General features: G+C 50.8%; 4 protein-coding genes across 8 annotated transcripts; 3 read left to right on the top strand and 1 right to left on the bottom strand.

Moving 5' to 3' along the window:
- The first annotated feature begins 70 nt into the window (after positions 1–70).
- LOC105189606 (lethal (3) malignant blood neoplasm) lies at positions 71–2,691 on the top strand. The gene is made up of 5 exons (XM_019844358.2): positions 71–226; positions 336–474; positions 1,001–1,132; positions 1,224–1,361; positions 1,662–2,691. The coding sequence occupies exons 1-5, from the start codon at positions 209–211 to the stop codon at positions 2,078–2,080; spliced, it is 846 nt and encodes a 281-aa protein (XP_019699917.1). The 5' UTR covers positions 71–208; the 3' UTR covers positions 2,081–2,691.
- Positions 2,692–6,312: 3,621 nt separating this feature from the next.
- Positions 6,313–12,286, top strand: LOC105189588 (uncharacterized). The gene is made up of 2 exons (XM_011151812.3): positions 6,313–7,034; positions 11,238–12,286. Exons 1-2 carry the CDS (start codon positions 6,713–6,715, stop codon positions 11,591–11,593), a joined length of 678 nt encoding a protein of 225 aa, XP_011150114.1. The 5' UTR covers positions 6,313–6,712; the 3' UTR covers positions 11,594–12,286.
- Positions 12,287–12,807: 521 nt separating this feature from the next.
- On the top strand, positions 12,808–15,812 carry LOC105189587 (uncharacterized). Of its 2 annotated transcripts, none has more exons than XM_011151811.3 (3): positions 12,808–14,448; positions 14,538–14,741; positions 15,573–15,812. In XM_011151811.3, the coding sequence occupies exons 1-3, from the start codon at positions 14,353–14,355 to the stop codon at positions 15,810–15,812; spliced, it is 540 nt and encodes a 179-aa protein (XP_011150113.1). In that variant the 5' UTR covers positions 12,808–14,352. The 2 variants fall into 2 exon arrangements, with proteins under 2 accessions (XP_011150113.1, XP_011150112.1); XM_011151810.3 differs by having other exon boundaries at positions 12,808–14,460.
- On the bottom strand, positions 15,494–26,197 carry LOC105189605 (uncharacterized). Of its 4 annotated transcripts, none has more exons than XM_011151830.3 (5): positions 25,753–26,142; positions 20,135–20,375; positions 19,473–19,670; positions 18,939–19,091; positions 15,494–18,402 (listed from the first exon to the last, which is right to left on the bottom strand). In XM_011151830.3, the coding sequence occupies exons 2-5, from the start codon at positions 20,270–20,272 to the stop codon at positions 17,884–17,886; spliced, it is 1,008 nt and encodes a 335-aa protein (XP_011150132.1). In that variant the 5' UTR covers positions 20,273–20,375; positions 25,753–26,142; the 3' UTR covers positions 15,494–17,883. The 4 variants fall into 4 exon arrangements, with proteins under 4 accessions (XP_011150132.1, XP_025153088.1, XP_025153089.1 ...); XM_025297303.1 differs by having other exon boundaries at positions 25,765–26,142; XM_025297304.1 differs by lacking the exon at positions 25,753–26,142 and adding an exon at positions 24,478–24,703.
- Positions 26,198–27,006: the final 809 nt, after the last annotated feature.

The raw sequence follows: 27,006 nt of genomic DNA, 5'->3' as shown, positions 1-27,006 counted from the left end.
CCGACACGACACTCTCTCGCGTCCTCGCGTAAGTTGCGCGTCGTCGTTTGGCGGAGGATAATCCTCCGCGAACGCACGCTTGCAGCAATGCTTCTCTCGTTTGTGTTACGTCAGCGCTGCATGTGCTCGCAGAATTCCGTTCCTCCTGTGCCGCATCGTCATTCGGTCGCGCGAGCCACTCGGAGCCACAGGGATATATCTCCGCGGGATGTCGTCGTCCTCCACGGTGAGGATGCGCCTGGACCGCTGCGGGAGGGAGCTTCTCTCGTCCGCTCTTCTCGTTTCTTTTCTCGCGCGTACCCGAGCGCGAGAAGCTCAAGCGATTTTCGTTGCAGAAGGGATGCTGCGCGCTGCTGTGCCTGCTGCTGTGCCGCCTGCTCGCGCGACACCGCGCCCTCGCGGACCAGAGCACCGAGCGGCCGTACGAGTTCTCCTTCAATATCATCGACTTCCAGCACAGATACGAGAAGAAAGGTATCTGCAGATCGGGGATAAGTGCCGTGTGCGACAAGGTTCCCGGGGAAAACTTGAAACTCGGAGGGAAGGGGGCAGTTTTCCGGATCGATCGAGGAAAGTTGCAATACCGCGAAATCGGTATAACGTAACAATTATTATGTATATTATTATTATTATTATTATTATTTTAGAAAAGAAAAAGAAAATAATAATGTCTCTGGTAGACTGTCAATTTCTTTTCAATTTTGCGCAATTTTCTATTTATATTTTCTTCTCTTCTGCCGTTCTTCTTCTCTTTTTCCTCCATATCATCGAAACTCGTCAACTCGTTGCACGATGAAAGAAATAAATTCTTCCGTCGTACAAATTTCAGTATTATAGCTTTCCAGGGCAATGCATGCTTCCGGTCTTCTCGAGAAAGTCGTATCACGGAAGATCGTCTCGGTATTGGGATTTCGGGAAGTTTTCCTTGTCGCATTTCGGTGTGCTTCTTTGTGACAATTTACATTGATTGACATTGTTGTCTCGTTGTCTGCCAATCGAGATGCCGAGGGACTGATTAACGGGGAATACGGCTTCATCACGGCTGACGGTGTCTACCACGAAACTGGATACGCCACGGACGAAAACGGTGATTTCATCATCACCCGCATGAGAAACCGGAAAATAACGAGCTGTAAGTTCACGTTCGTTATTTAGAGGCTCTATTACAACAAACTCGCACATTTCGGATCGCCTCCTAAAGTATCTCCTGTTCGACCATCAAGTGAAAGACGCCCAAGAGATATTCAAGGACAGGCCGGAGGCGGCCAAGAAATTGGTGGAGGCGATCTCGAGGGCCTGCAGCGGCTGCAAAATCGCCGCCGTGAAAGACGAGGAAGTCGCCGTGAGACCCGAGAAACGCGGTAAGACGACGTCGAAAAGTTCGTTCCCGGCGAAATTAACGCAGACCGCTCGGCGAGACCGCTCCTTCGTGAACCACCGATCGATCGGCCAACCTATTCGGTGATTCCGATCAAAAACAACAAAACGGTCAATTCCATTGTCGCATTTTGTCACCGCCATCACCGCAAAAGTTGCAAAAGTTATCAACTACTCGAGTCGTATGCTCGTCACATTCGCAAGCCGCGAGTCGTTATCGCAGATACACGGAATGCGTTATCGAGAGGCGATGAGTGATTATCGATTCTTCCGGTTCTACGCAGCGGACGCCCCCAAGATCCCGACGAGCAAGTCCCGCAAGGAGAAGGTCTTATCGGTGGCTCGGCCCAAGGAAGAGGTGGTGAGGAACGTGATGCGGGCGGCGAAGGAGCTGCTGCCGCAGCAGAAGCCCGGCCCGCGCAGACTCGCCGCGGACAAGCAGGTGCTGGCGAAGATGGCGAACGACTTGTATTATCGATTCAACTACTCAGTCACCACGCACGGCCACCACGAGGACGGTTATCGCAGCGGCCGGAAGGACGGCAGTTACCGCTCGCAGAGCGACGACGGCGTCGAGACGCGGGTGAGGTACCTGTCCAACGAATTCGGCCACCAGCCCAACGTCACGTTCTTGCCGCGCGCCGACGCGGCCGAGCAGGAGCACGCCCTCAAAGGATACTCGTTCCGCTGGTACTGGTCGTGAATCTCGCCACTCCGCTTCTTATCTCGACAGCCGGGGTTTCTCTCTTTCTCTTCTGTCTTTCCTCCTGTTTGTCTGTCCTTCTCGCCTCATTCTCATCTTTTTTCTCTCACGCTAACGGGATTACGCGCCAAAAGAGTGCGGCGGTTTAGATAGCGTCCTCCTCGGGCGGTTCATCGCGACGAGCGAGAGGATCGACGACTTGTTAACCCTTTAACGCCTGCTGCTAACTACAGCAGTCACTAGAAACGCATTTAAGCATCCATAAGTTAGTCAAGAAAGGAGATATCTTCGTTTTCTTTGCACCTGCAGTGTAAAGGTGAATTCTTCTTCTAAAAAATGGCATATAGATCGTACGTAGATTCGGTTCAGTCTGTTTTTAGCTCAGTTTTAATGATAACACGGGGCGGCCGGTTCACTTTGACAACGAGAAACTGAAGATGACCGAAGACGTCGCAGGAAGTGTTACAACAAGCACATGCCTGGTTGAGGAAAACAGTAAAAGACGTTGTCAATTGCGCAGCTCGAGAGGGAAGCGAAGTAGGACAAAAATAATTTGCGAAACCTGTAAAAATTCACCTCTGCATCTCTCGATGCTTTATGCGATTCCATTCCGGGTGAATAAATAACAAGTTCTGAATATATGAGTCTTATGTTTCGGGGAATTTTTCCAACCGTTAGGTATGATATAAAAAAATTATTAAAACTAAAAGAAAAAAGGAATTTAACCGATCAGGCGTATTTTTCGCCTTCTGGTAGCAGTTTCTGCTTCTGCTGGAAGGATAGTTTCTCGTAGATATAAAATTCTGATATTTTTTATTTTTGGTCATCACCACTTATAGTCTCAGTTCAAAAAAACTCAAATTTTATTCTTAAAACACTTGTAAAAAGCTCGAGCGTTAAAGGGCGTTAAAATCGAGCTCCGCTCCGACGCTAAGATAAAAGTCTGAAGACGTTATTGTCTCGCGCACGGAATACGCATGTGGCAATTCTCCTCGGCGCTTTACGCGGCGAACACGCTGCTTGATAGCCTTGTAATTGGACTCGCGCACGCGAATGCGCGACTTCAATGACGTCTCTCGCGTAGAAATCCAGAATAAATGGTGGCGGAATGGTGGTGAGACACGGTGAAAAGTATGATTTTTACTCTCAGTTCGATCCACCGCGATCGCGCTCACGATTCGTTCGACTCTCTCGGCGAGCGCGGCAAAACGCGCTGACTCCTCTTTTCTAACAAGAATTCGCTCGAAGGCGTTTCAAAAGCGCGAAGATGTAGTCAAACCGGTAGGCTCGTTGGCTCCGGCTAATTGTCAATTGAGAACGTTGTTAAGCTCGCGCGCGCATCTCCCGAGGCTTTCTCTCGGAGGAGGAGCGGCAGAGCACACACGGGGACGACATTGTGCCTCGTGCCAATATCGCGACAGGGATACTATTACACCGGGTTATTATTATTGAAATTAGAGGATGGCGAGAGAACGTGCACATCGGCCAGATGTTTCGGAGATTATTATACTGGGGGATAACGCGAGCTTCATCCACGAAGCTAACGAACTGCGGTTTTACCGCCGCGCGTAAATAATACGGGATAACGGTCCGCGGCGGCAAAACGGTCGCGCCGTCACCGTTTTCGTTCCACAAAGTTCACTCCTGTGCGGGCCGGTCCTCGCGATAGTCCTCCTCGTCTTTCGGGACAAGATGGACACCCTGTATAAAGTGTCGTATTTAAAAGTATTGTTTCGCGTTCACGAGATTTCACGTCGTGAATTCCGCGGATTGCGGATTCGATCGCGGGCCAATACTTTTCAATGCGACGGGGAGAATAGAACGTGAGAATCTTGTGTGCCTCTGAATCCGAAAACGATTAGGAGAAGAAGCGAACACAACTTTTCAATGCGAAAGTTCGCGTTTGAAAATTATCGATTGCGACTGAATGCGAGGCATATTTGAGATGAATTGAATCCCTTTCTTGAATGCGAAGCATTCACCACTGCCGTCTCGCATTTAGCGCGGTGAAATTTATTGGGAACTGACTGACACATCACTCAATAAGTTCGTAGGGTGACATATAAATGGCGCTACTATTGACAAATCCATATGACTTTTAGGAAGTACTAACCTTCGTTCGAATGATACGTGTCAAAATCTCATGACAATCGGACGTTCAGTTCACAAGTTACGGTGGTTTTAGTGGACGCACGACGTCGACTCGTTTCAGCAACGCGTCGACGATTCAGCGGGCTGTTTGGAGCTGTTTCAGCGCAATAAGAAGGATTTGTTGATGCGGTATGGCTGACAATGGATGAAACATGGATCCGTCACTACAGACTCCACAGTCAACTCGGCAGGGAAAGCTCCAGGCAGAGAGAGAGATTTGGCTCCAATGAAGAAGTGTGATTGCCGAAAAATTGCTGAAGCCTTGCTAGAACGAGTCGACGTCGTGCGTCACTAAAACCGCCGTAACTTGTGAACTGAACGTCCGATTGTCATGAAATTTTGACACGTATCATTCGAACGAAGGTTAGTACTTCCGAAAAATCATATGGATTTGTCAATAGTAGCGCCATTTATATGTCATCCTACGAACTTATCGAATGATGTGTTACTTCTCGATCCCTTCCTTCGGATCGGAAAGCAGAATTCAGACGTATTCAAAATGTCAATACTCTTCAATACGTTTCAATTCGACATTTTACACAGGAGGAGGCGGCAAGAGCGAGGAGCGTCGCGAGAGTCGCGCGGGCGTCGAGTGATTTATCCGTAAGAGGAATTCGCGCGAAATATCCTCGCGAGAACGCGCTCGATGTCCTCGCGAGAAGGGACCTTTGCGCGGACGCGTCGTATTTCGTTGGATTATGACAGGCCTCAGACGAGGCGAGGCGAGGTATGCGCGCGCGCGCTCGTATGAGCGCCTTATCGCAATTCGCAATCGCCGCAGCACGCGGCTTTACTGCGGGCCGTGATTGACGATTCGACGCGACGCCAGCGAAATATACGTAAAGGGCGAGCGTGTAATCCTGCCGCGGTGAAAGGTAAGACGAAAATCGGCGCGCGACTCACGAAACCCGGCCGGCCGCGTGGTGACTCGCGGTGTTTACGCGCGCGCTTAATTAACGGCACAAAACGCTACGCTGTACTCCTGAGTAGCGGAAGTCTCTAGTCTCTATGGTAGCAAACGGTGGACGGCTCGCAAAAGCCGCTTGCCGGCGAAAAGTCCGAGCAGCCGAAGAAAAACGTGACTCGCGAGATCGCATCAAGCGCGATCGGCCGAACGGCTCAAAGTCGAGGAAAACGCGCGCCGACGCGGAAGTATGCTAAATACAACAGTGTGCAATCTCTCGGTCGTCTTCCGAAAGCAACGATTTCACTGCGATTTGATCCCCCTTCGTTCTTAAAATGGCGATAAAGGCGACGGCTGGAATTGGGTTGTATTTGCATCGTGCCGTTGTCGCTCGGGCGGAATTTTCGATCGCGCCGACGGCGCCGCGCCATGTGTGTGACACAGCTCCACTCTGTGTGTGTGTGTGCGTTTTACCGGAGTTATCGTCGTTGCGACTCCAAGTTTAGTGAGGCCTATAAGATGCCTCATGAATATTCGACGACAAGATCACGATTCGAGGACGCGCGGCGATTTTCGCGCGCGTTGTTAAAAAATCGTCGCGACGTGTCGAATCAAACAACGGTCCGCCCGTAATCTCTACCCGATATTAACGAATGAAAGCTGACAAGGAAGACAAATGTGCGAGATCCAGCGAAAATATCCGGACAAAATTCGAAAGCGAGCTTGAGATTCGAGGACATCCGACGATGTCCGCGACACGAGAGAGGAATTGTGCTGTCGCTCTTATCGGCGGCGATCGCTCATCGGCCAGCGCTAAGGAGCCAAAACCGGAGCGCGAATTAAACGACGCGAGCTGGAGCAGCGGGAGAGTGGACGACGAGGAAGAGGAGAGTGCGAGAGTGCCTGAAGAGACACCGAGAACGAAAGTATCGCGATTCCGTTGGCGTGGCATAAATTACACGAAAGCATGCCTCGTGTATCGCGACGACGACGACGATGACGACGACGACAACGGCGACGACGACGACGACGACGACGACGACGACGACGACGACGACGACGACGACGACGACGACGACGACGACGACGACGACGACGACGACGCAAGCGGTATATCCATTTTTCGATATGGCACTCCTCCTCATTCATCACGCGAGTCTCGTGTCCCGAGCGGACTCCCTCCCGGAGGACCTCGGGCGCTGTTTCTTCGCAAACGATGCCCGCAAAAGGTGCCCTCCACCTGCGGTGGAGGGGTGGCCGCTAGATGCGCGCGAAACCAAACCCACTATTGGCGGAAGTTGGGATGGAAGGGACGGCGGTCTCATATATGTTCGACCACGCACGCTCCACAAGCACTTGGAGCTTGTGACACGCGGTCCAAGGCCACGGGCGGGCGGTCAAGATCAGGAAGGTAAAAAAAAAAAAAAAAAAAAAAAAACAAGAAGAATACCTTGCGAAGGCACGACGAGGGCGACGGACGCGAGTTCGCAGTCATCGGCGAAGTCATCGGTGCGCGCGAATCTCCTGGTGACAGTGCGCCTCGATCTCGGTGAAGATCTACGAACCAGCCGGACACCATGAGGACGCTCACGTCGTCGATCTGCCTCTTGGTCCTCCTCGGGCTTACGCCGCACGTCCGCTGCGAGCGGCCGACGGAGGAGAGCGCTCGTGACAAGGAGGACGGCATCCTGGAGTGTATATTCGAGGACAACAGCAGCAACTGCCTGAGGACGAGGCTGGCTCGCGACCTGGACGAGATCGAGCGGGAGGTCACCGGCAAGAAGGGCGAGCCGCCAATGAGCGTGGTGCTCGAACAAGCTGGCGGTACGATCGCGGAGGTGATCGAGGATCTGCAGGAGACCGGCGTGGAAGGAATCATCGGGGAGGACGAGAAGATAGGTGAGAATCGAAGGAGCGTCGAGATCGTCTTTGACGAAGAAGGGAGAATTATTTCGCTCGTCATTTCCTCTACATCGCATTTTTCATCGCGGCTAAATATATTCCGCGATATGAAAAATCGTCCGCTCACAGTGATGTATCCTTTGCCCGATTTGCCGCGCGGGCTTTCGACTCGCGGAGAATCTCTCCCAAAATTTCTTACTGCTGTCTCTTCGAGATCGTCCCGCGACAATTTTTTTTAATTATTTCTCTTCGGTTGTTGCTTCGATATTACGCCGATGCGATCGAATTGAGTAACACGTATACGATATATCACTGCTTATCCTCACATAAAATTACATAAATCTACCGTCGCTTTTTGTATGGGCGAAGCGTAACCGAATGGCATGTCGCATAATGAAGTCGTCGCAGATCGAGACCGCGACGCGACGCCGCGATTCAAATTCCTAATCGACAGGACGACGTGCGGGACGCATGACAAAGCTGCTCGCGCGTCGTCGGTTTCTCCTTTGTACACCGTATATCCGGAGAAGCACCGTTGAACAAAATCGGCCGGTTGACGGTCCTCAACGCAGCAACGAACCCTCCTCTATCGTGGCGACGTATCGTGGCAAAAGGTCGGTTCGTCTGGCCACGCTGAAAGTTCCCGCGAGGCCGGATGAAATCAGAATCGGAGCAATGACGGAAAATAAATTAGTCGGCGGAAGGCAAATTAATAACGCGAATAAGTTAATAACAGCGACGCTTTTATACACTCGCGCGGCTTCCGCGGCGCCCGCGAGGTGAATTTCACGACCGTAATAAAAAAGAAAGATTGCGAGGCGACACAATGTGCACCCGTCGAGGCGACGACTTGTCCCACTTGCATTCCGGCGGCCCGCGAATTAATCGAATCGACAATGGAGATGTCGCGTCGTTAAACGCCAGCGATACGAGAGGAAGGTCATCGTCGCTCGACCATCGGCGCTCCCGAATGGGGTTTATGAATGAAGAACGCGCGCGACGATCCTAGATCGCTCGACGGAACGAATCGCATCGACAAGACGTCGAGGTATACAAGACCGCGCGGCCGACGCGACGATACGCGAAGGTGAACGAACCTCGTTTTATCTCGTGTTTGCATAACGTTTACGTCCGGCTAGACGCGATCGCGTGAGCAAACGCGCAAGAATTAGGGCTGACGCTGAGCGAAACGGTCGGAGAGAGAGACAGAGAGAGAGAGAGAGAGAGAGAGAGAGAGAGAGAGAGAGAGAGAGAGAGAGAGAAAAGGGCTAGAGAGAGCACTGATAGAAAAATATCGTTGAATTAACTATAATCTCACTATAATTTATAGTTGATTTCGGCGTCAACCATATTTTTATAGTTGGCGGAACCTGCAAAAATGTAGTAGAATAAACACAAATATATAGCCAATGATTGTCTTAAATAATTGTTTAGTTACTTTCACCACTTTTATATGGTGGTGATTTCTCATTCACAAATACAGTGAGATTTAATATTCATATAGTTACATCTGTCATCATTTAGCAAATATTCTGGCTAATATTGACTATATAAAGGAGTTACTTTGTACCTACCATTGTATATTTGTATCCATACAATAATTTTAGTTTAACTTGCTACAATTCTTGGTAAAAATATTATATTGGTTGGTTATATTATGGCTATATCGTAATTATTACCGATATTATGGTAACACTTACTATAAATATGATATTTTGGACTATAATTTAGTTACTATATCATTATAGTTCCAAATATCATATACTTTTCTCTCAGTGAGTGAGAGAGAGAGAGAGAGAGAGAGAGAGAGAAGGAGGGAGGGAGGGAGGGAAAGAGAAAGAGAGAAAGAAAGGACAAGACAAAGACAAAGAGGCGACGGAGAAAGACAAGCGGAACCGCAAGTAAGTCTTGCGATCGCTCTCACAGCGCGTCAATAATGAACGTTTAAATGTTTGCACGCGATTGTGCTCACGCGCGTGTGTCGCCGATTCCGCCGGACGGCTCGAGTCGCGAACTCGAGCAGATCGACGGTAACGGTAACGAGTCGCATTACTCTCTCGCCATTGCCCCGGCTATCATTTCGAGCAAAAGTCAAGAGATGCGAGTCGGCAGTCGACTTGAGCGAGGGCGGGGGCTGAAGGGATAAACGGCGATTCGCGAATGTCGATTTCCACTCGACGGAGCAGGCGGAACGGGCGCGGTCGCTCTAACGAGAGATTAATCATCGGGCGGGTCGACGAAAAAGCTCGTTTAGGCAGATGGACGGTAACGGTACCGGCGGCGCATTATCTTCGTTATCTTTTGGAGCAAAAAATTGTACGGTATTTCCGCGTGGCAAATTGCCGCGGCGACACAAGCGGAGCAATTTGCCGCGTTGCCGACGCGTTGTTGCGCCGTTTGGTTTGGTGGTACAGGGTGTAACAGCGACATACAGGTCAGTATGACGGGTTGCTTCCTCCTGTTCGGATGATAATGCAGAGGTTTCCGAAAAAGTCACTCGTTGACTTTGTTGATAATGATATTTGCCGTGTTCCCAGTTATGACAAAAGCAACTATAATGTAACCTTTGCACCGTGTTCGTTACGACAGTTTATCGACCGTTTATACCGACAGGAGTCGAGGCTCATTGAATTAAAAAAGATGTTTAAAAAATGAAACTGAGAAATAAATATTATGGGATAAAGCAGAATAAGTAAGAGTAATATTTAAAGAGATACAATAGTACAACATATTTCCTGATTTCGCATAATTTCGTAATTCTTTTCTCACGTTGAAAAATTCGATAGAAATTGGAGATTAGGAAGAACGATACGGAAATATTTAAAAGTCTTATATACTGCATCTCGTCCATGCTTCGACGGAAAATCGCTTCTGCAAAAGTATGAATAGACTACAGACGCAATACACAATATATTGGTTGTATTTTCTAGTCCATTCATACAGCACACCCCTGATACTGACCTGTATGTATAATGATATAGTAACTAAATTATAGTCCGAAATATCATATTTATAGTGAATGTTACCATAATATCGGTAATAATTACGATATAGCCATAATATAACCAACCAATATACTTCTTTCACTAAGAATTATAGCAAGTTAAACTAAAATTATTGTATGGATACAAATATACAATGGTAGGAAAAGTAACTCTTTTATATAGTCAATATTAGCCAGAATATTTGCTAAATGATGACAGATGTAACTATATGAATATTAAATCTCACTGTATTCGTGAATGAGAAATCACCACCATATAAAAGTGGTAAAAGTAACTAAACAATTATTTAAGACAATCATTGGCTATATATTTGTGTTTATTCCACTATATTTTGCAGGTTCCGCCAACTATAAAAATATGGTTGACGCCAAAATCAACTATAAAATATAGTGAGATTATAGTTAATTCAACGATATTTTTCTATCACGTGTACGCGCAAAAGACGCTCACGCGACTCGATTCGAAACCGAGCGGGAAGCCGCGCCGCGCGCACCTGGATCGATCGTGATGTCGAGCGCGACGACGACATGGCGAATACTTCTGTCGTCTGGCGTCCGCGAGGAAATTCGGCCGCGCGAAAGCGATCCGCGCGCGACTCCTGAAGAAAGTCTCGCGCGCGCGCAGCCGGCTGCGGGCGATTACGTGGACCCGTAAGCCAGACGAAATACACGCGCCGGGTTAAGGTTTGTGGGTCAGCCTCGCTCTGTAGCGGACCGACTGCTACACACACGTCGTGTTTCCATCCTTGTCCGCAGCTGCCGGATTATGTCGTTCCAGCGCGGCGCGTAGGTATTAACCACCACGCGCGAGTTTCACACGTCGCTCCGGCGCGGCGCGGCGCGACGCGGCGGAGAGAGATTAAATCTTGCGCGCCATTATGACGAGTACATTCGCGCCAATTCTCGTCGTCGACAGGTCGGTGGCAGGTCCGCGTATCCGCTCCGGAGAAAGACGCGTCTTCGTCTCTAATTACCTCTAATTACGCGCTGTACAAATCTGAAGCTTGAAGCTTGAAACGAGCCTAACGCGCGGGCAGGGGAAGGGCGGAGGGGAGGATTCGCCTCGCCTGATGACGCGAAAATGATGCGATGATTTTACGTCACTCTTTCTTCTTTCTCTCTCTCTCTCTCTCTCTCTCTCTCTCTCTCTCTCTCTCTCTCTCTCTCTCTCTCTCTCTCTCTCTCTCTCTCCTCAGAAGAGGCGCGCAAGATCAAATTCGGCAAGAAGAAGAAGAAGAGGCAGCTGCAGAAGCTGCTGGGCCTGGCGATGCTGTTGAAAGCGAAGCTCAGCCTGCTGCTGCAGATCATCAGCACGCACTTCCAGCTCAAGTTCTTCGTCATCGCCATCATCTCCCTGCTGATAAACGCCACGAGATTCTGGCTGGAGCTGAAGAAGAGTCACCCGGCCAAGGTGATATACTACGAGCACGCGCAGCATCAGCACCACTACGATCACGATCACGATCACGATCACGATCACGGTTACTGGGGAAGATCGTCGAACGAGACCCCCATGGATCTCGCTTATCGCGCTTACGTGCCCGCGGAGTGACGTCGAGCCTGAAGTGGCGGGCCGGAAGTGGATCCTGCGGCGGAAGGATCGAAGGGGCAGCGGTCGAACGACGGATCGAGCGCGAGTCTCGTCGTTGAAGGGACCTTCCTTTATTTATTGTAGAAATAATGAGAAATTTACTCTCGCAGCCCGAGAGAGTGCGGCACTCACGCACTCGCACACACGGCGGCGCGTTATTCGTCCTTTATTTATTTATTTATTTAAGTTATCGTCCCGTCGTCGCGGGAATGTTTCATTAACAAGGGGTGATTCGGATCTCTTTCCCCTTCCTCTCTGTCTCTCTCCCTCTGCGGATCGCGAAAGCCAAAATCACCATCACGTATGCCGAAAGCACAGCCGACCCCAAAGCGTCTCATCATCGCCTTGAATCATACCAAAGTTACTTACGAGTACCTGTACGCTAGCTCGCCGCATGGGCGATTCGTTAGGAAGCAGCTATTGTAATTATCGTAAGCGCGTAATCAGTCGTATCGTGATTCGGCAAACGACAAGCGAGTCTTCACCGTTGAGCGTCTCTGCGCGCACGGTAACGCTCGCGCGAAACAAAGAAAGCATCCTCGAAGTTTCCTCATATACAACAATAGTAATTTGTAACGGAGAACAACGGATTCATTTCTGCAGGACCTTGTACGTACGAAAAGTTTTGATAATAAACTATACGAGTACACACAATCCTTTCTCGTACCTCTCTCTCTCTCTCTCTCTTTCTCTCTCTTTCTCTCTCTTTCTCTCTTCCTTCGCAGGGTGTAAAAAGATCAAGATAAAGTGATGCGCTGTTCGCAATCGTCGTGGTCGGCAAAGAAAGGATATATATATTTTCAGTTGGACATATTCGCGTGAGTCCTTCGACTGCAGGTATCGCGTTTATCGACGAGATGACACGAAAAATCGTCACGTCGCCGCCGAAGTGAAACTACTTCGACGGTGCCGCCGCGCGAATCGCGCACGACCTTCCTCAGCCACACCGGGTGGACCATCCTGAAATCTTTGTATTCCTCGGCATGGCGCGACGGCCAATGCGACTGGAATCCTTAAGGAGCGGGCGATACTTTCAGGGTGTTCACCTTGCTACTGATCGATTCGACGATAAACAGACGAGATTTGTGCCGCGATTGAGGCGCTATGGATGCACCGCTGAATAAAGTTTCTCCCGAGGGAGAAACGTGCCCTTCGAAAATTCTACAGGCCCTGGAATCACATTTCGGAATGAACAAGATTTTTCGCAAGGTGCGCGAACTCGAGACATCGGAGCGCGGTATAATTTAATACGTCGCTCGCACCCCTAATTTGCACCGATTGGCCGGTGATTGAATTGGCTTGTGTCATCAATTGCGATTAATTGTAACGTGGCTCGAACGAGACGCGATGATAGTGCCCTTCGCCGCCTGCGCATTTTCCCGCGTTAATTTCTACATAAAATAGATAATTTCGACCGTAAAAGCTGAATAAAGACAAGTCTGCTCAAAGTCACGAGTCTCTTTCGCGCAAAAATTCTTCCGGCAGGGTTGAGGCAGCTGTCGCAATTCCGACGAAGAGAGGCAGATCGTTGTTCACGCACGAGGAGTCACCGAGTGCCCTCGTATCGGACGTTTCTCGACGTCCTCATGATCGACGACTAGAAGCGGCGTCGGTTTCGCAACCGCTTAAGTATTCACGTCCCGAAGAAACGCCGCTCGCGACGCGGCCTTAACGAAGATAAGGCCCGCCGGCCGAGACTGCCCTCGAATTTCGACGGCTGAATTCGCGCAGCGGCACCCTCTCCTCGGAGCCCCCGTTGGAACGCGGCCAATCGCGAAATGGAACGCCGTATATTTTGAGAAAAATGGCTAAAGTCACGAGTGAAAACGAGAAGAAAAATTCGCGTGGTCGGTGGCAAAAATCCGAGTGGACGCTTCGAGTTGAGCTTTGACGTTTCTCTCGACACACACACACACACACACACGAGTATTCCCGGCTCACGTGTGTGATTTATACTCGGCCTTCGTGATGGATGCCCCTTCGGCGACCCTCATAGGCGATTCCGCGCGCCTGGTTCCTCTCAGAAATAATCCTCCTTCTCTCTCTCTCTCTCTCTCTCTCTCGGCAGAAGGACGCGTCTGGCTACCAATAGGCTACAAATTCGCGATAGATCATCGGCGTGTCGTTATTTAATGTCTCACGACCAGTGCAAATTTCATAACGCGTCGCTCGACTCGACGTAAATTGATAAAAAAGAATGTAATAAAAAAAATAAAACAACGACGTGAGGCAACCGAGAGGCAAGAACGTCATCGAGCTACGTAAGAAGAATCGCCAAACGAGGCGAGGCAGCCCTCGCCGGCTGAGCTTCCGAGAGAAAGAGGCAAGTAGAAATTACCAAATGAGCACATCATCGGGCCATCACAGAGCGGCCCGGCATTTGCATCGGGCCTTCGCGAGGATGATGCGAACGTCTGACGATGGTCATTGGCAGACCAAACGTGATGAACTTACTGATTCCGACGTACCGAGAATCGGCCATTCATACAATATTCAAGATCCTTACGGGCACTTCGCTATATAACACCCTCCTGCGGAGCGAGTTCATCAGTCCTCTCAAGATCCCCGAACGCGGAGCTCCAATAAAACGTCAAATTTGCCGAGGGAACGAACCGCGGCCCGAGACCTGAGAGAGAGAGAGAGAGAGACCACCGGCGATCTCAGCCAAAGACGAAAGAAACCTCGGTCGTTCGCGAAGCACCCAGTTTCGTTTCGGGAACATGGCGCGAGACAAGCTCCTCGTCCTGCTGCTCGTCGGCTTCGTCGCGCTGGCTCTGAGCTTGCCCCAACAGTCGAAGCCCAAGAGACCCACTCCGGTATTCAGCAAGGTTTTCACATCTCTGCGTATCCTCGCGTATTCTCGCGCCGCGATCGATATCCCCGATTGAGACGTTTTTGCTTGCAGTCGAAAACCGGCGGTCTGCTGCTGCCCGACAACGCGACGCTGATCCGCGAGAACATCGCCGACACGTTCTCGTGCCAGGACAGAATTTATGGATATTACGCCGACATGGAGAACGAGTGTCAGGTGTTCCACGTGTGCCTGCCGCAGGCGAGGGACGCGATTCGCTGGAGCTTCATCTGCCCCGCCGAGACGGTTTTCAATCAGGTAAAGGGAGTGAAGGAGTCGGCGATATCGCAGCCCAAACTGCGAACCTTTGGAACCTAACTTTAGACTACGTGAGATACTATCAAAGTAACGTGTATAAAGGAAAAAGAATAAGATGAAATAAGTAAAAGTTCAAGAAAGAGCGATTGTTTGAAAGAAATTTTTTAAAGGCAGAATCATGCGACTCCATACTCGTTACTTTCGCAGTATTTTACGACTCCAAACTCCTTCCTTGTGCATGTTCAAGTTCTGATATATTCTGACAGTCGTTTCTGCGATTACCTTTTGAACGACAGCATTATTGCAAGACTATTTACTTATCATATTACAATCAATTAAAAATGATCACCATATTTATTGTTTAGATTTACGTAGTCTAAGCATAAAATCCAGTGGGTTAAGTCTGTCCATTCATTACCTTAAGTAGCCAATATTTGGACCTTTTTGATTCATTTTTGCCATGTTTCCGTCATTTTTTTTTACTTAAAAAATACTGTCTTATACCACTACTGTGGCATACAAGACAATCCGTTAGATTCTAAAAGTTTGCAGTTTGGGCCGATATCGCTGACTTTTTCACTCCCTTCTTTCCGACGCGCTCGCCATTCTCGCGGATTTTCATTCAACTTGTACAAAATTGTTCCTCTCGTCGCCTCATCGCCTACTTGGTAATCGCTTGACCAACTTCGGTACGCATAATTGCTTGACCGCCTTCGGAGAAAGAAAGGTCCAAGGGGGAAACGCCGCAAACGTTGAGAGAAATAGCTATTTATTTTCCGCTCGATCTGAAGCGTCAGTTCTTCTTAAGATGTCTCTCGGTCTCGTACGCAGGCGACATTCGTGTGCACCCGAACGGAGAGCTCGATACCGTGCGAAGAATCGGAAAAGTACTACGCGTTAAACGAAGAGATTGGGAAGGAAATAGAGGAGGAGGAGGAGGCGGACCAAGAACGAGGGAAGGAGAGCGTCACGAAAGCTCCCGCAGCCGAGGCCCAGAGTCCGCTGACGAAGAAGCCGCCGACGAGGAGCTCGAGACTGTTGAATCGGGAGAGATCGTTCCGGCACTACTGAAGCTTGCTGTACTCCTCGTCCTCAGGTCGTCCAGAAGAGATCGCTGCGCGAGGTGTCGCGATCGCGCGTCACGCGAGCCTCGGTCGCGGTCGAGATCGATCGGATCAGCTCATTTAGCGTGTTTATCCCGTACCCGCTGCTTCTCGTAGAGAAGACCGCTCATCGGCCCGCTCGCGTAGAACTGGAGCTTAAGCTACTGGTCAGGCGTGAAACGTCGCGAATGTCGCGACCCGAGACAGAAGTCGCGCACAGTGGCCGGTCGGTCGTGAGTAGTAGATTGTATAAATGTTCTTAACACGATTAAGCGCGAAATGATCGAACGACTCTATTCTGTAATTAACGTCGAATAAAATGAAGAATGTTACGCAAGAGCCGGGGTTGATTTCTATACGAAGCGCTGAGGCGACGACACGCGTCGTCGTCCTGTCGAGGAAAGGTTCTCCAAGAGACACAATCTTCGATCTTGCTGATGCGCTTTATCGCTCGATTAACAACGCAAGTACAGGTCAAGTATGCTTGCAATACTCCCAGCTAAAGGGAAGGCTAACACGAGTGTGTGCGTTTATACGAGTGTTTACACGAATGTCCCAAACCTAAGGTGCGCGAAACGTCGTGCTGCGATATGCAGCGGTGCAATCGCAAAGATACGCAAACACTACGAAAAGAAAGAGCTTACAAACTATAAAGCGAAGCAATGTACAAAATTGCGGTAAGACAGACGCCGCCGTATAACTGACAACACAGCGCGTTTATTCCGACTGATATGTATCGATTGATTGGTCTCTCTCTCTCTCTCTCTCTCTCTCTCTTTCTCTCTTTCACGCAAACTTAATCTAAAGCGACTAAAATAAAGACGCGCGTTGAACAAGACGACAGAGAGGGCTTCCGACTGAACGAAACCCCGCCGACGCCGACCTGTGCAACGCGCTTCCGTGAAGTAACGACGACTTAAACTTAAGAAACACACACGCACACGTAAAGCGGCTAGAGATAGATCCAAAATCATCGCCCGATTCGTCGATCGCCGATCGGCAACAAGAACAAGAAGAAACAAAAGAAAGGAAGAAATTCCCGCGAAATCGCACAAGTCGTCGCGACGCGTCGATAAAACATCATCCGCAACTCCATCGCGTTCCGTCGTTTTCTATTCGATATCTTTGGATAGCTAGCCATCATGTCTCGCGGACAGGCGGAGGCCCATCCAGCTTTTCGCGATGCCGATAAAATATTTAACGAAGCAACAATTAAACGAACACACATATCCACGCGACAACGCTCCGGCGGCTCCCGAGGGTCGTCTCGCCTTCCAACTGGAGCAAACGCCATCTTGAATATTAAATAAATGCACTCTAAAAAATCGGCACACTCTCTCTCTCTCTCTCTCTCTTCTCTAGATCATCGCGATCGGAATTGGAGAAGGAAAGCTATACATTTTAAGACGCATTTGGAACAGTCGTCCTCTCTCAACGAGATCGAGATATAAAACGTCTCGCATCCGTGTTATTGATAAAAAGACAAACGACGCACCTAATCTCCACCTGTGACGACGAAGCTCCATGCAAAGATCCCGATTGTACTCGCGACTATTTACAGTATACTCGATATAATTTCCTTACTTCTATTATTATAAATAGAAAAATACGCGCTTATGCGCATACAAGCCTAAGTACATCCTAACGCACAACACTCTAACAATGCACTCTAAAAACGCCGATAAATTTCTTGGCTCGCGTAAAGCGAAGAGAATGCATATATTAAATCTCACGACTCACGTCGAGTGTGTTGAATCATCCGCACCTCTCGACTCGATTTCAAGTAACTTTACACAAGCGGCGTCGTCAAGGTTCACCGCAACGGCTGAACGGATCGACTGCGTAGAAATACGCCGCTCGTCGCGCCGCGCGACGGGAACACGTCGCGGCACTTCTCGAAAACCCAGAGATATCCCTTCCAGCCTGTGTCGTCCTGTCGAGAGACAGGGATATTTCCGTCGCGCATGAGTACCCGTAAAAAAATAATTTCCCACTTCCGTCTCGTCTTACAAAGCGGCCTAATGTACACACCGCCGCAGCTACGCTTCGGAATCCGTCGTTAGATCCGCCTCGATCTCCTCGGGACTCCTCAGATCGATCGCCAAGCGCTTCCTCGCTGCGTTCCCGCCGGCCTCGGCCAGTTTTCCCTGGCTCCGCACGATCCTGGAGTAAATCTCGAAGGCGGTGGCGAGCGCGTGCGTCAGCTGCCTCGCGTGGTACTTGGACTCGCAGACGAAACCGTGACACTCGAACGGCGCGATTCTCCGTAAATTGTCCGTCTCCTGGACGACTATCATGGAGAAGACCCTGGTGTACACGAGGTCCTGCACCCCGTACGAGATGGTGTCGATCGGGTACTTCTTGGACGAGCCCGAGTCCTGCTTCCTCTTGTCCAACGGCAGCAAGGTGACTCCGCCCTGCGAGACCACCAGCTTGATGAGAGGAAGCATCGTGTTGGTCGGCAAGGCCTTCGCGGCCGAGACCATGTTATCGACCGGCTTCCTCGTGTGCTTGATGCCCCAGAGGCCTCTGGCATCGTGGGAGCCGAGGTACCTCACCTGCAAAGGGTCTCCGGCTAAAGTCTCCCTCCGACGCGAGACGCACCGCCCGAGGAGCGGGACTGCTACCGCTCCCGCGAGAGAGACCTTGAGATCGTAACGGCCGCGCGCCTAGGCTTCGCCTAGGAATCTCAGCAGCGTTCGAAATTCGAAGCGCCGAAGGCGCTGCGCATCACTCACTCTCGGTGCGCACGCGCGAGCAGTCTCTCAATTTCATTCACTCGCGACTCTCAAATTTCATCACGCCCCGCGTCCCCGCGCCCCCCCCTCCCACCTTCCCCCGCCCCTAGAAGCCGCGAGTTCTGCGTTTGAGTTCCGCACGGAGGAGCACGAAGGAAAATATCGCTCTCGCGCGCGTCTGTGCGTCTCTCTCTCTCTCTCTCTCTTTCTTTTCTTTTTCCTTTTTTTTTTCTCTCGACTTAATGCGCCGTCAATTAAGTCTCGAGCGTCTACGCGTTTACCGGAGCAGGTATAAAGCAAACAACGTCGGGAACTCTCTCCGAGCTGCGTCGAGGCCCTACGTGAGCGGACTATACCTGAAACATCTGCGGCAGGTCGGTGGAGCCCTCGTAGACGTTGCCGATGGACAATCGCGACAGCTTCCAAGCGAGATCCTTGTTCCCGTCGACGGCCGACAGCGCGCTCGTCTTCTTCTCCTGCTCCTTCATCTCCTCCTGAGACTGGTCCCTCTGTCGGAAATTCGTGTCTCTTGAGTCGATTAATCGCCGACGCGACCTCCCCCTCAGACTAATTATTCGGCTCAGAGAACGGTCGTCCCATCGCAATAAATTTAACTAGCGATCTGTCCAGGGAGAATTCCCAGCGGACAAGAAGAGAATTCCAAGAGCTCGCGCGTCCTCGAGCGAGAGTCAATAAACTCGACGAAACTGCAGTGATCATTAAACGACAGGATGAAGCCCGGCCGACGAGCGTTCTTCCGTTCGTCAACGACGTCGACGACTAATGGAAACGTCAGCTCTACGACGACGACGACGACGACGACGACGACGACGACCGTCTCTCTCTGTGAGGTCAAACGCGCTCTCCACGAGAGCCTAGGAGCTACTCACGGGAACGTTATCGAGCCGGCAGGGCCTCGTAGCTGGCCTAGGCTTGACTTTAAGATGGTACTCCACCACGTTCGGTATGTTCGGCGTGTTGGCCACGACTGAGCCGGCGGTTGACGCGCGTTCACGGCCGTCGCTTCCGGCCGTGATCGGAGGCGCTGGTATCGTTGATCCACCACCACCGCCAACGACTTCCGATGTCTAATGGCATTTTATCGAGAGCTGTTGACGTCAATCTGCTCTCGTATTTCCACAACGCGCATGATTAAGAGCGACAAAGTCCCAAGAGAGAACGCGCGCGAGAGAGTGGCGTCTCCGAGTACAACAATGCTGTTTGCGTCATAAACATCGCAGATGGACAAACATTGCGACTTGGACTAATTAGCAGCACGCTTGTCGCTACATTAATGTACCATTAGGAGCGTCGTCATTATCACGCCGACATCGAAAAATTGCGATCGCGAAGCTTTCCGCAAGATTGTACCGCGAAACTCTCTCTCTCTCTCTCTCTCTCTCTCTCTCTCTCTCTCTCGGAAAATCGTCGCGAGCTCAACCGATCTGTTCGATTCCGTCCGCTCGAGCTCTGAGATCGCAAACGTTCGCAAAGGGACTCGCGTTCGCAAAGATCCCTTCGCCCTACGGGCGAGTGAAAAGAGCCGACCGACCTTAGACGGAGAGCGAATCCGTCGCTCGTTGTCGCGAAGCGCCGCCCTGCCGTCGGCCTTCTCGCCGCCGCTAACGGTGTGCACTTTCCTCAGGACGTTGTCGGTCCTCCTCGTGAAACCAAAGTCCTCGTCCTCCATCGCGACGGCTTGACTCGGCCTGATGGTCGACGCGAAATCTGCCTCCGCTTTTCTTCCCCTCCCCCTCCCCCGCTTCTTACATCGAGCGGAAACGGCGGACTATCTGCAAAGCGACCGGAGAGACGTTCGATCAGAGAGAAGTTGTTGGACCTCGTCGCACGAGGCCGCCCCAAGTTTCCCTTAGGAAAAGTTACTTTAAGACGTTCAAGTTAACTTAAAGTTACTTATAGTTGACTATAAATTACTTACAGTTAACTACAGGTAATTTTAAGTTAATTTGAAAATTTAAGGTAATCTTTTCCCAAGGGTCTCGCGAGCGCAAAAGCGCAAAGCGGGCTAAACAGCGGGACGTGAGAGGAGACGTGATAAGACGCCCATGATTTCCAGTGCGAGGAAGTGCGCGTCCTCCTAGCCGCGTCTTTCCCGAGACGTGCGTGACACGCACGAATGACCCGCGCGTACCGATGAATGGCGTCCTCGAGCTCGCAACCGACGCGAGATCCGCCGTCTTGTCTCGTGTGTGTGTGTGTGTGTGTGTGTGTGCGCGTATGCCGCGTTGTTGTAACAATTATTATTTGGAGGTGCGTCCAGGCGCGAAATTAAAAGTGAACTCAACGTCCGAAGTTAAACCGGAAAACAGCTGTCGGGCGCAGCACGTGTTGCACCTTGCACCGGACTGGTTCCACACACCATTCTGCTTCTTCTTTTCTCCTTCTTCCGTCCACTCCGCCGCCACCGAGCCGTATATTTTGCGCTATTTACGGAACAATCGAGCGAGCGCGCGGGCTCCCCGGGTTATTCCGTTGACGTAGCGCAAACTCTCCGATCCGATAAAGAGAGCCGCGAATCGAGGACGCGAGTCCGAGTGTCGATAACGCTTCTAATTGTCAATGATGATAAGTTATCGCGCATCTTCACTCTCTCCCGCACGTTCCGCTCATTTTTAATCCCGGCAACTTCTCACCAATTACCCGCCGACTCGCACGTATTTTCTTCTTGTTTCTCTCTCTCTCTCTCTCTCTCTCTCTCTCTCTCTTCTTTGCTACCATTTATCGCGGATTTCACGCAAACACGCGCGCGCTTACGTTGCACATGCCGCGAGCGGAGGAGGTGAATCCGAAAGATACGCGACGCTCGGTCGTCGAGCGTGCTTCCACTTTCACTGCTCTCTGCAAACGCGCGACGGCAATGACGGCTTTTTGTTCGCGCACGCGGTGATTACATCTCGACAGCGGATGCGCGAGATACAATTGCGTGTTCATCGGCGATTTCAAACGTACCAGGGGGGCTTTTCAGCCCGCCGGAAATGAGTCAGGTGACCGATCGGGTCAGGTGAGGAAGGATTCATTAATGTATTCCGTCCGTTACAGGTGTGGCGCGCGCAGCTCCGTTGTTCGGCTTCGCGCTCACGAGGCGAGGGTTCGCGTGTGCGAGAATTAATGCCGCTTCGAGAGCGCGTGATCGAAACCGCGTGAGGAGAAATTTTGATCAGGTTCGCCAGATCATTGGATAAGGACCTAATAGAGTGAATGAACCGGTAATCCTAAGTAAGTCAGTCCTTATAATATCCTAACGACAAATGAGTGAGGAAGGCCTTTATAAGGTTATAATGATTGGGTCCACATTAGGACCTTGATTTTAATTATTAATTATCATACCTAGTGTATGATATAATATCAGTTCAGTTAATCAGGTCCTTGTCGGGATCTTATTCACTCCCACCTAATACGATTTGCATCATCAAGTTTTAACAAAACAATTTTTCGGTGTCATTTCCAAATATAAGGATGTTTGCATTGAAAAAAACACTTCAGATCACTCGAATATATTTGTAAAATGCTATAGAAACTATCCTTTCTTTAGCAGTCAATAAATAGTTGTAAAATGAACGTGACATGCAACCTTTCACTTTAACACTAATTTATGTCTTGCGATATTCATTTTATGTTTCTTCTCCGAAACATTTTACAAGTATGCTCAAGCGATTTAAAATATTATTCATGCAAATATCTTTTTATTCGGAAGTGACACGAAAGAATTTTCAGCGTGTCATTTCTTATTTCCAATGTCATCATCCAATATATAGTCGTAATATAGTCGTGGCGAGTAATCAGGAGGCATAATTAAAAAAGAAAAAAAACGTAATAAGGATTCCATAAGGTAACTCAATAAAGATCTGACTATGAATCTTACCAAGATCCTGATATCCACGCTGCGTTACATGACTTACTAGGACCCTAATAGCATTACCTTATTGGGACCCGATGTCCAAATGAGATTAACCTGATCAGAGGACCACGAAATAAATCTCTAGTCGGGACTCCGACTCGCGCGGAAAGTGAAGATTCGACGTCTCAAATAGCGCAAGCAGGGCAGCACAAATCGGCCAGACGAGCACAGGCGCGACGCAATTGTAAGAGAAACAAACGATCGTCGATCTGTGAGAGACGAAAAGAGAAATCCCTGGCTCTTCGCGTTCCTCGCGAGTGCGGGGATTTTCCACTCGAAAGTCAAGACGCGAGCGCGCGAGTCCGCGATGATAATTCACAGTCGCGGAATTCGCACCGCGAGATGCAAATCGAGCGCGCGCATCTCATAAACGTCGTCCGCTCGTCGTGGAAAATTTCGTCGCCTCGGTACGAGAAACGGAAACACCACACCTGGGCAACACGTCAAGGCGCGAAAACACGCGCGTTCTGCGTGAAAGCGAAACTCGCTCGCCGCCGGACACCGTGTACGTGACCGCGTCTGTACACCTGTCGTCTAGTTGTTACACCCGCGTACAATAACAGAACTGTTAACGCGAGCCGACTGTCCAACGGGTGTCGCGTAAAAACGGGTCTGCTCACGGTGGAGCTCCGAGGAGACGTTCGTTTGAAATCGGGCCCGTTCTTGCGCAACGACGAACGAACGCGTGCGGAAGCGCCGACAAATCCGCGAATATCTCGATAATCAATTAGCGCGGCTCCGCGCGGCTCGCGGACACGCGTAATACGACAGGCGAGAGGAAGAAGGGGAAGGGGAGGGGGAGAGCGAACGAGAGAGAGAGAGAGAGAGAGAGAGAGAGAGAGAGAGAGAGCTTCGGGATGCTCGATAACGGTAGCGTTAGCAGATGAAATAGAATCGCTGCTCGTTATTACGGTTTCCCGGATCCTCCGTTATATCTCCGTGGCGATATCTCGTGGAAAGCCAACTTTTTCTTACGTAATAAACGGAATTGCTGCGAAAACGTTGATAAACGGGCGTGCAAGCGCACGAGTTGCGCCGAAAATATACGTACGTTGCGCTCGTCGTCCACGAGCGCGACGCCGCAATATTCACGTTCGTTGTGAAAGATATCAGAGAGAGAGAGAGAGAGAGAGAGAGAGAGAGAGAAAGAGGAGGGGGGCGAAAAAGGTCGCAAACAGCAGCGAAATTTACGCGACGTCGTTGGACGGCGATTACATCGGACAACGCGAAATCAACCAGTTCCCCCTTTTCATTCCGCGGCGACGGAGGGCGACGCAAACCGGAAGCGCCGTTGGATGTCTGCGGCCGGAAACCATTATGGTCGTGTCACGAAGGAGTTCCAACGATGCGTGGCACGCATCCGTCCCCGCGGAATTCGAACGTTGCGCCGCGCCGGCGCGGCGGATCGAACTTTACGAGGGGGAGAGACTTAACGGTCTCGCGCGTGGCTCGCGCGATTGTAAATTCCTCGCGTTCCCGAAGCAAGCAGATATATCCCACTTTGTCTTCCCTTTTTGTCGTCGTCGCTGCTTCTTGCGCTGCTTGCACCGCGAGATTCGCATTCCGCCGGAAGAGCACGGAGCTCCGCGAAAAAGGTCGCACGCAAGCGCGGCGCAAGCGTGAGCAAGTCAGATAAGAGTTATCTCGCGGCCCGTCCGCGAGATCGCACCGTCGAGTGTCGACGACACTCCACGTCGTCGATACCAGGCTCAATGATCGATGACTCACTCAGGTGAGAGACGAGACGAGCTCGTTCACGAGCAAGGTCATCGATCAGATAGTCGCTTGGCGATCTTGGCGGGCTCCTCGATTTTTGCATGCTTCAGCGTTTTCACCCCGCGGCCGAGGACGCGACTCGCAAATCGGACGCGCGAATCTCGCGAGGTGTTTCAGACAAATTGTCAAGTCGCTCTCCGATAGCACGTGATAACGATTTCAGGCACGATAAACTTCACGGGCACGTTGCACACATTTACCTCTCTCTCTCTCTCTCTCTCTCTCGTTCTCTCGTTCTCTCGTCAGTTTTCCTCGCTTTCCGTTCCCGTCGTCTTTTCTGCCGGTGGGAGCACGGTGCTCGGCGAAGACGATTAAGGAGCGTCGCGGCGACTGCTTTCCTCGCGAGATCAAATATGTCGCATGCGACATGGTTATCTAGTAGTCGTTTTATCTCACGATTACACAGTCGGCAGTCTGCGTGATAACGACAACGACGACAACGACAATGACGACTCGTAAATGTCACAGATTTACGAGCGAGAAGTAGGCGTTCGAGACGAGCGGGAGCGCACGCACGCACGCACGCACGCACGCACGCACGCACGTTCGAGTAAAAGTCGCTACGCAATTATTCGTCGTAAAGTGACTTATCGCGCGGCGTATAAGCGCTCAGGGATGCGTGCGATTGCACAAGAAGCCGGGGAGACGCAGCGAAACTATCGGCCGGCAGAATTTACGATAGCCACGTCGAGCGAGGCGAGCGCGTCGATCGTTAATTCGAACAATAGCCGCATGCTAATTGCGATGATCGCGAGCCGCGAGCGCGGCGCTGTGCCGGATGGAAATCAGCTGGAAACAAACGCGCGAACACAAACACAACGGACACACGTTGTCTCTCTCTCTCTCTCTCTCTCTCTCTCTCTCTCTCTCTCTCTCTCTCCGGTCAGCGCGATCGCGCGGCGGAACGCCATTCGAACGAAGAAGGCGGACAATCGCTCGACCGGTTGGATCGATCGATCGATCAAAATCGGCGTTACGCCTGACGTTCGTGTAGGAAACGCGAAACTCGTGGAATCGCGAGGAACTCAAACTTCCCTGTGGTCTGTGTGTTGAGAATAGAAATCTCCTCCTGAAGCCACGCGTACATGGCGAATACGTTAAACTCGTCCTTCCGGTTCTCGACGTTCTAAACTGAGAAGATCCGAGAGCCATCGAAATTAGCGAGAGCCATCCGTTTGTCGTTCGCGACGAGTCGACGAACCTCGAGCCCGAATCTCGAGCGACGAAGCCACGAAGAGAAAGAGAAAGAAAAAACAGAAAAAACAGGAAACAGTCGCCGTCGGCTAATTAATTACCTCCGCTTCTCCACATTCGGCGGTCGGTTGGCGCGCGGCCGACCAACCGACCGCGGACGTGAGTCGCACACGTACGCATGCACGCAGGATCAGGTCGCACTGAGCGCGACGACACTTACGAATTCGGCGGGGCACACACGAGTACGACGCGACCAGGTGCGATCTCGGTGACGATCTTACCGTTCGACGCACCTGCGACAGACCTGCGATGGTGGTGACGACGACGACGACGACGGCGGCGACGGCGGCGGCTGAGAAAGCCCCCGCTTCCGGAAACATCGTCGCGTCGACTGCAGCAGCAACAGGAGGACTCCCGGCGACGGTGCAACCGCGTGCGACGAGGCACGGCGCGACTCTGCTGGTCTCGCCGCGCGGCGACGGCGAATCCGAGAGCGGAATATCTAGGATATATGCCGCGAGAAGAACGAACGAACGAACGAACGAACGAACGAACGGACCGGGCGGACGGACGGACGATTGACAGGCACCTGCGGTATGCGCTGTCGTGTAAGTGCGACTGAAAATGTGGGACAACAAGGCACGCAGCTCCGTTCGTTCGTTCGTTCGTTCGTTCGTTCGTTCGTTCGTTCGAGTCGTGCGAGCTGATAAAACGGAACGTAGCCGTGTTGCGTACGTGCGTACGTCAGCTTACAGACGCGAGCGGTGTGTGTCGCAGGTGGCACACCTGTAATAAACCTGACGGAGCGCAGCGCGAGCGATAAGGCGAGCGCGCGCGCGCGATTCATCGCAGAGATTCTCAGCGTGAGGATTTTTCCGCGGGGCGGATTCCCAGGACTTTGTTTCCAAGCGCTCCGCGCTGAGATTTTTCAGTTTGATCGTGGCCATTTATTGACCTCCTGACTCCGGATATGAACCAGCCTAACCCGTCGCCGTTATGGAAAAAGAAATCGAGAGAGAGAGAGAGAGAGAGAGAGACAAAACTTTCGGATCATCCTTCCGGCTGAACCGGAATGTTTACGCGAGACGGCGGAAAAGCAAATTGATAAAAAAGACTCTACCAATCTGAAAGTCGGATGAAGAGAGATGTTTTCTCTTCTTTCTTCGTTGTTTGTAGCGGGACCGTCGGCGTTCAGTCGAGCGCCCGGAGTCACGCCCAAACGTCAAAGAACAGGTTGCTCCAATTCCTTGGTAAGTTAACTTGGATAGTTAAATCATATGTCTGTCTTTGTCCAAATTGAAGGGAAAACAAAGACAAATATATGATTTAACAATCAGTTAACTTTCCGACTAGAAATTTATCCCATGGTCCTGATCAGGTTAACCTCATTTCGACATCAGGTCCCAATAAGGTAATACTATTAGGGTCCTAGTAAGTCATGTAACGCAGCGTGGATATCAGGATCTTGGTAAGGTTCATAGTCAGATCTTTATTGAGTTACCTTATGGGATCCTTATTGTGTCTTTTTTTTTCAA

This window comes from Harpegnathos saltator, unplaced genomic scaffold (assembly GCF_003227715.2).
Source record: "Harpegnathos saltator strain DR-91 unplaced genomic scaffold, Hsal_v8.6 scaffold174, whole genome shotgun sequence".
NCBI classification, from domain to species: domain Eukaryota; kingdom Metazoa; phylum Arthropoda; class Insecta; order Hymenoptera; family Formicidae; genus Harpegnathos; species Harpegnathos saltator.
This window is presented reverse-complemented; position numbering and strand designations above follow the sequence as displayed.

Coding starts and splice junctions, on each gene's coding strand:
- LOC105189587 (XM_011151810.3), top strand. CDS start 14,353: ATGGCGCGAGACAAGCTCCTCGTCCTGCTGCTCGTCGGCTTCGTCGCG. Junction 14,461..14,537: donor CCACTCCGGTATTCAGCAAG/GTTTTCACATCT, acceptor TTTTGCTTGCAG/TCGAAAACCGGCGGTCTGCT. Junction 14,742..15,572: donor CCGAGACGGTTTTCAATCAG/GTAAAGGGAGTG, acceptor TCTCGTACGCAG/GCGACATTCGTGTGCACCCG.
- LOC105189605 (XM_011151830.3), bottom strand. CDS start 20,272: ATGGAGGACGAGGACTTTGGTTTCACGAGGAGGACCGACAACGTCCTG. Junction 19,092..19,472: donor GCCGGCTCGATAACGTTCCC/GTGAGTAGCTCC, acceptor AATTTCCGACAG/AGGGACCAGTCTCAGGAGGA. Junction 18,403..18,938: donor ACCTGCCGCAGATGTTTCAG/GTATAGTCCGCT, acceptor GACCCTTTGCAG/GTGAGGTACCTCGGCTCCCA.
- LOC105189606 (XM_019844358.2), top strand. Junction 475..1,000: donor GCACAGATACGAGAAGAAAG/GTATCTGCAGAT, acceptor CTGCCAATCGAG/ATGCCGAGGGACTGATTAAC. Junction 1,133..1,223: donor AAACCGGAAAATAACGAGCT/GTAAGTTCACGT, acceptor TCGACCATCAAG/TGAAAGACGCCCAAGAGATA.
- LOC105189588 (XM_011151812.3), top strand. CDS start 6,713: ATGAGGACGCTCACGTCGTCGATCTGCCTCTTGGTCCTCCTCGGGCTT. Junction 7,035..11,237: donor CGGGGAGGACGAGAAGATAG/GTGAGAATCGAA, acceptor CTCTCTCCTCAG/AAGAGGCGCGCAAGATCAAA.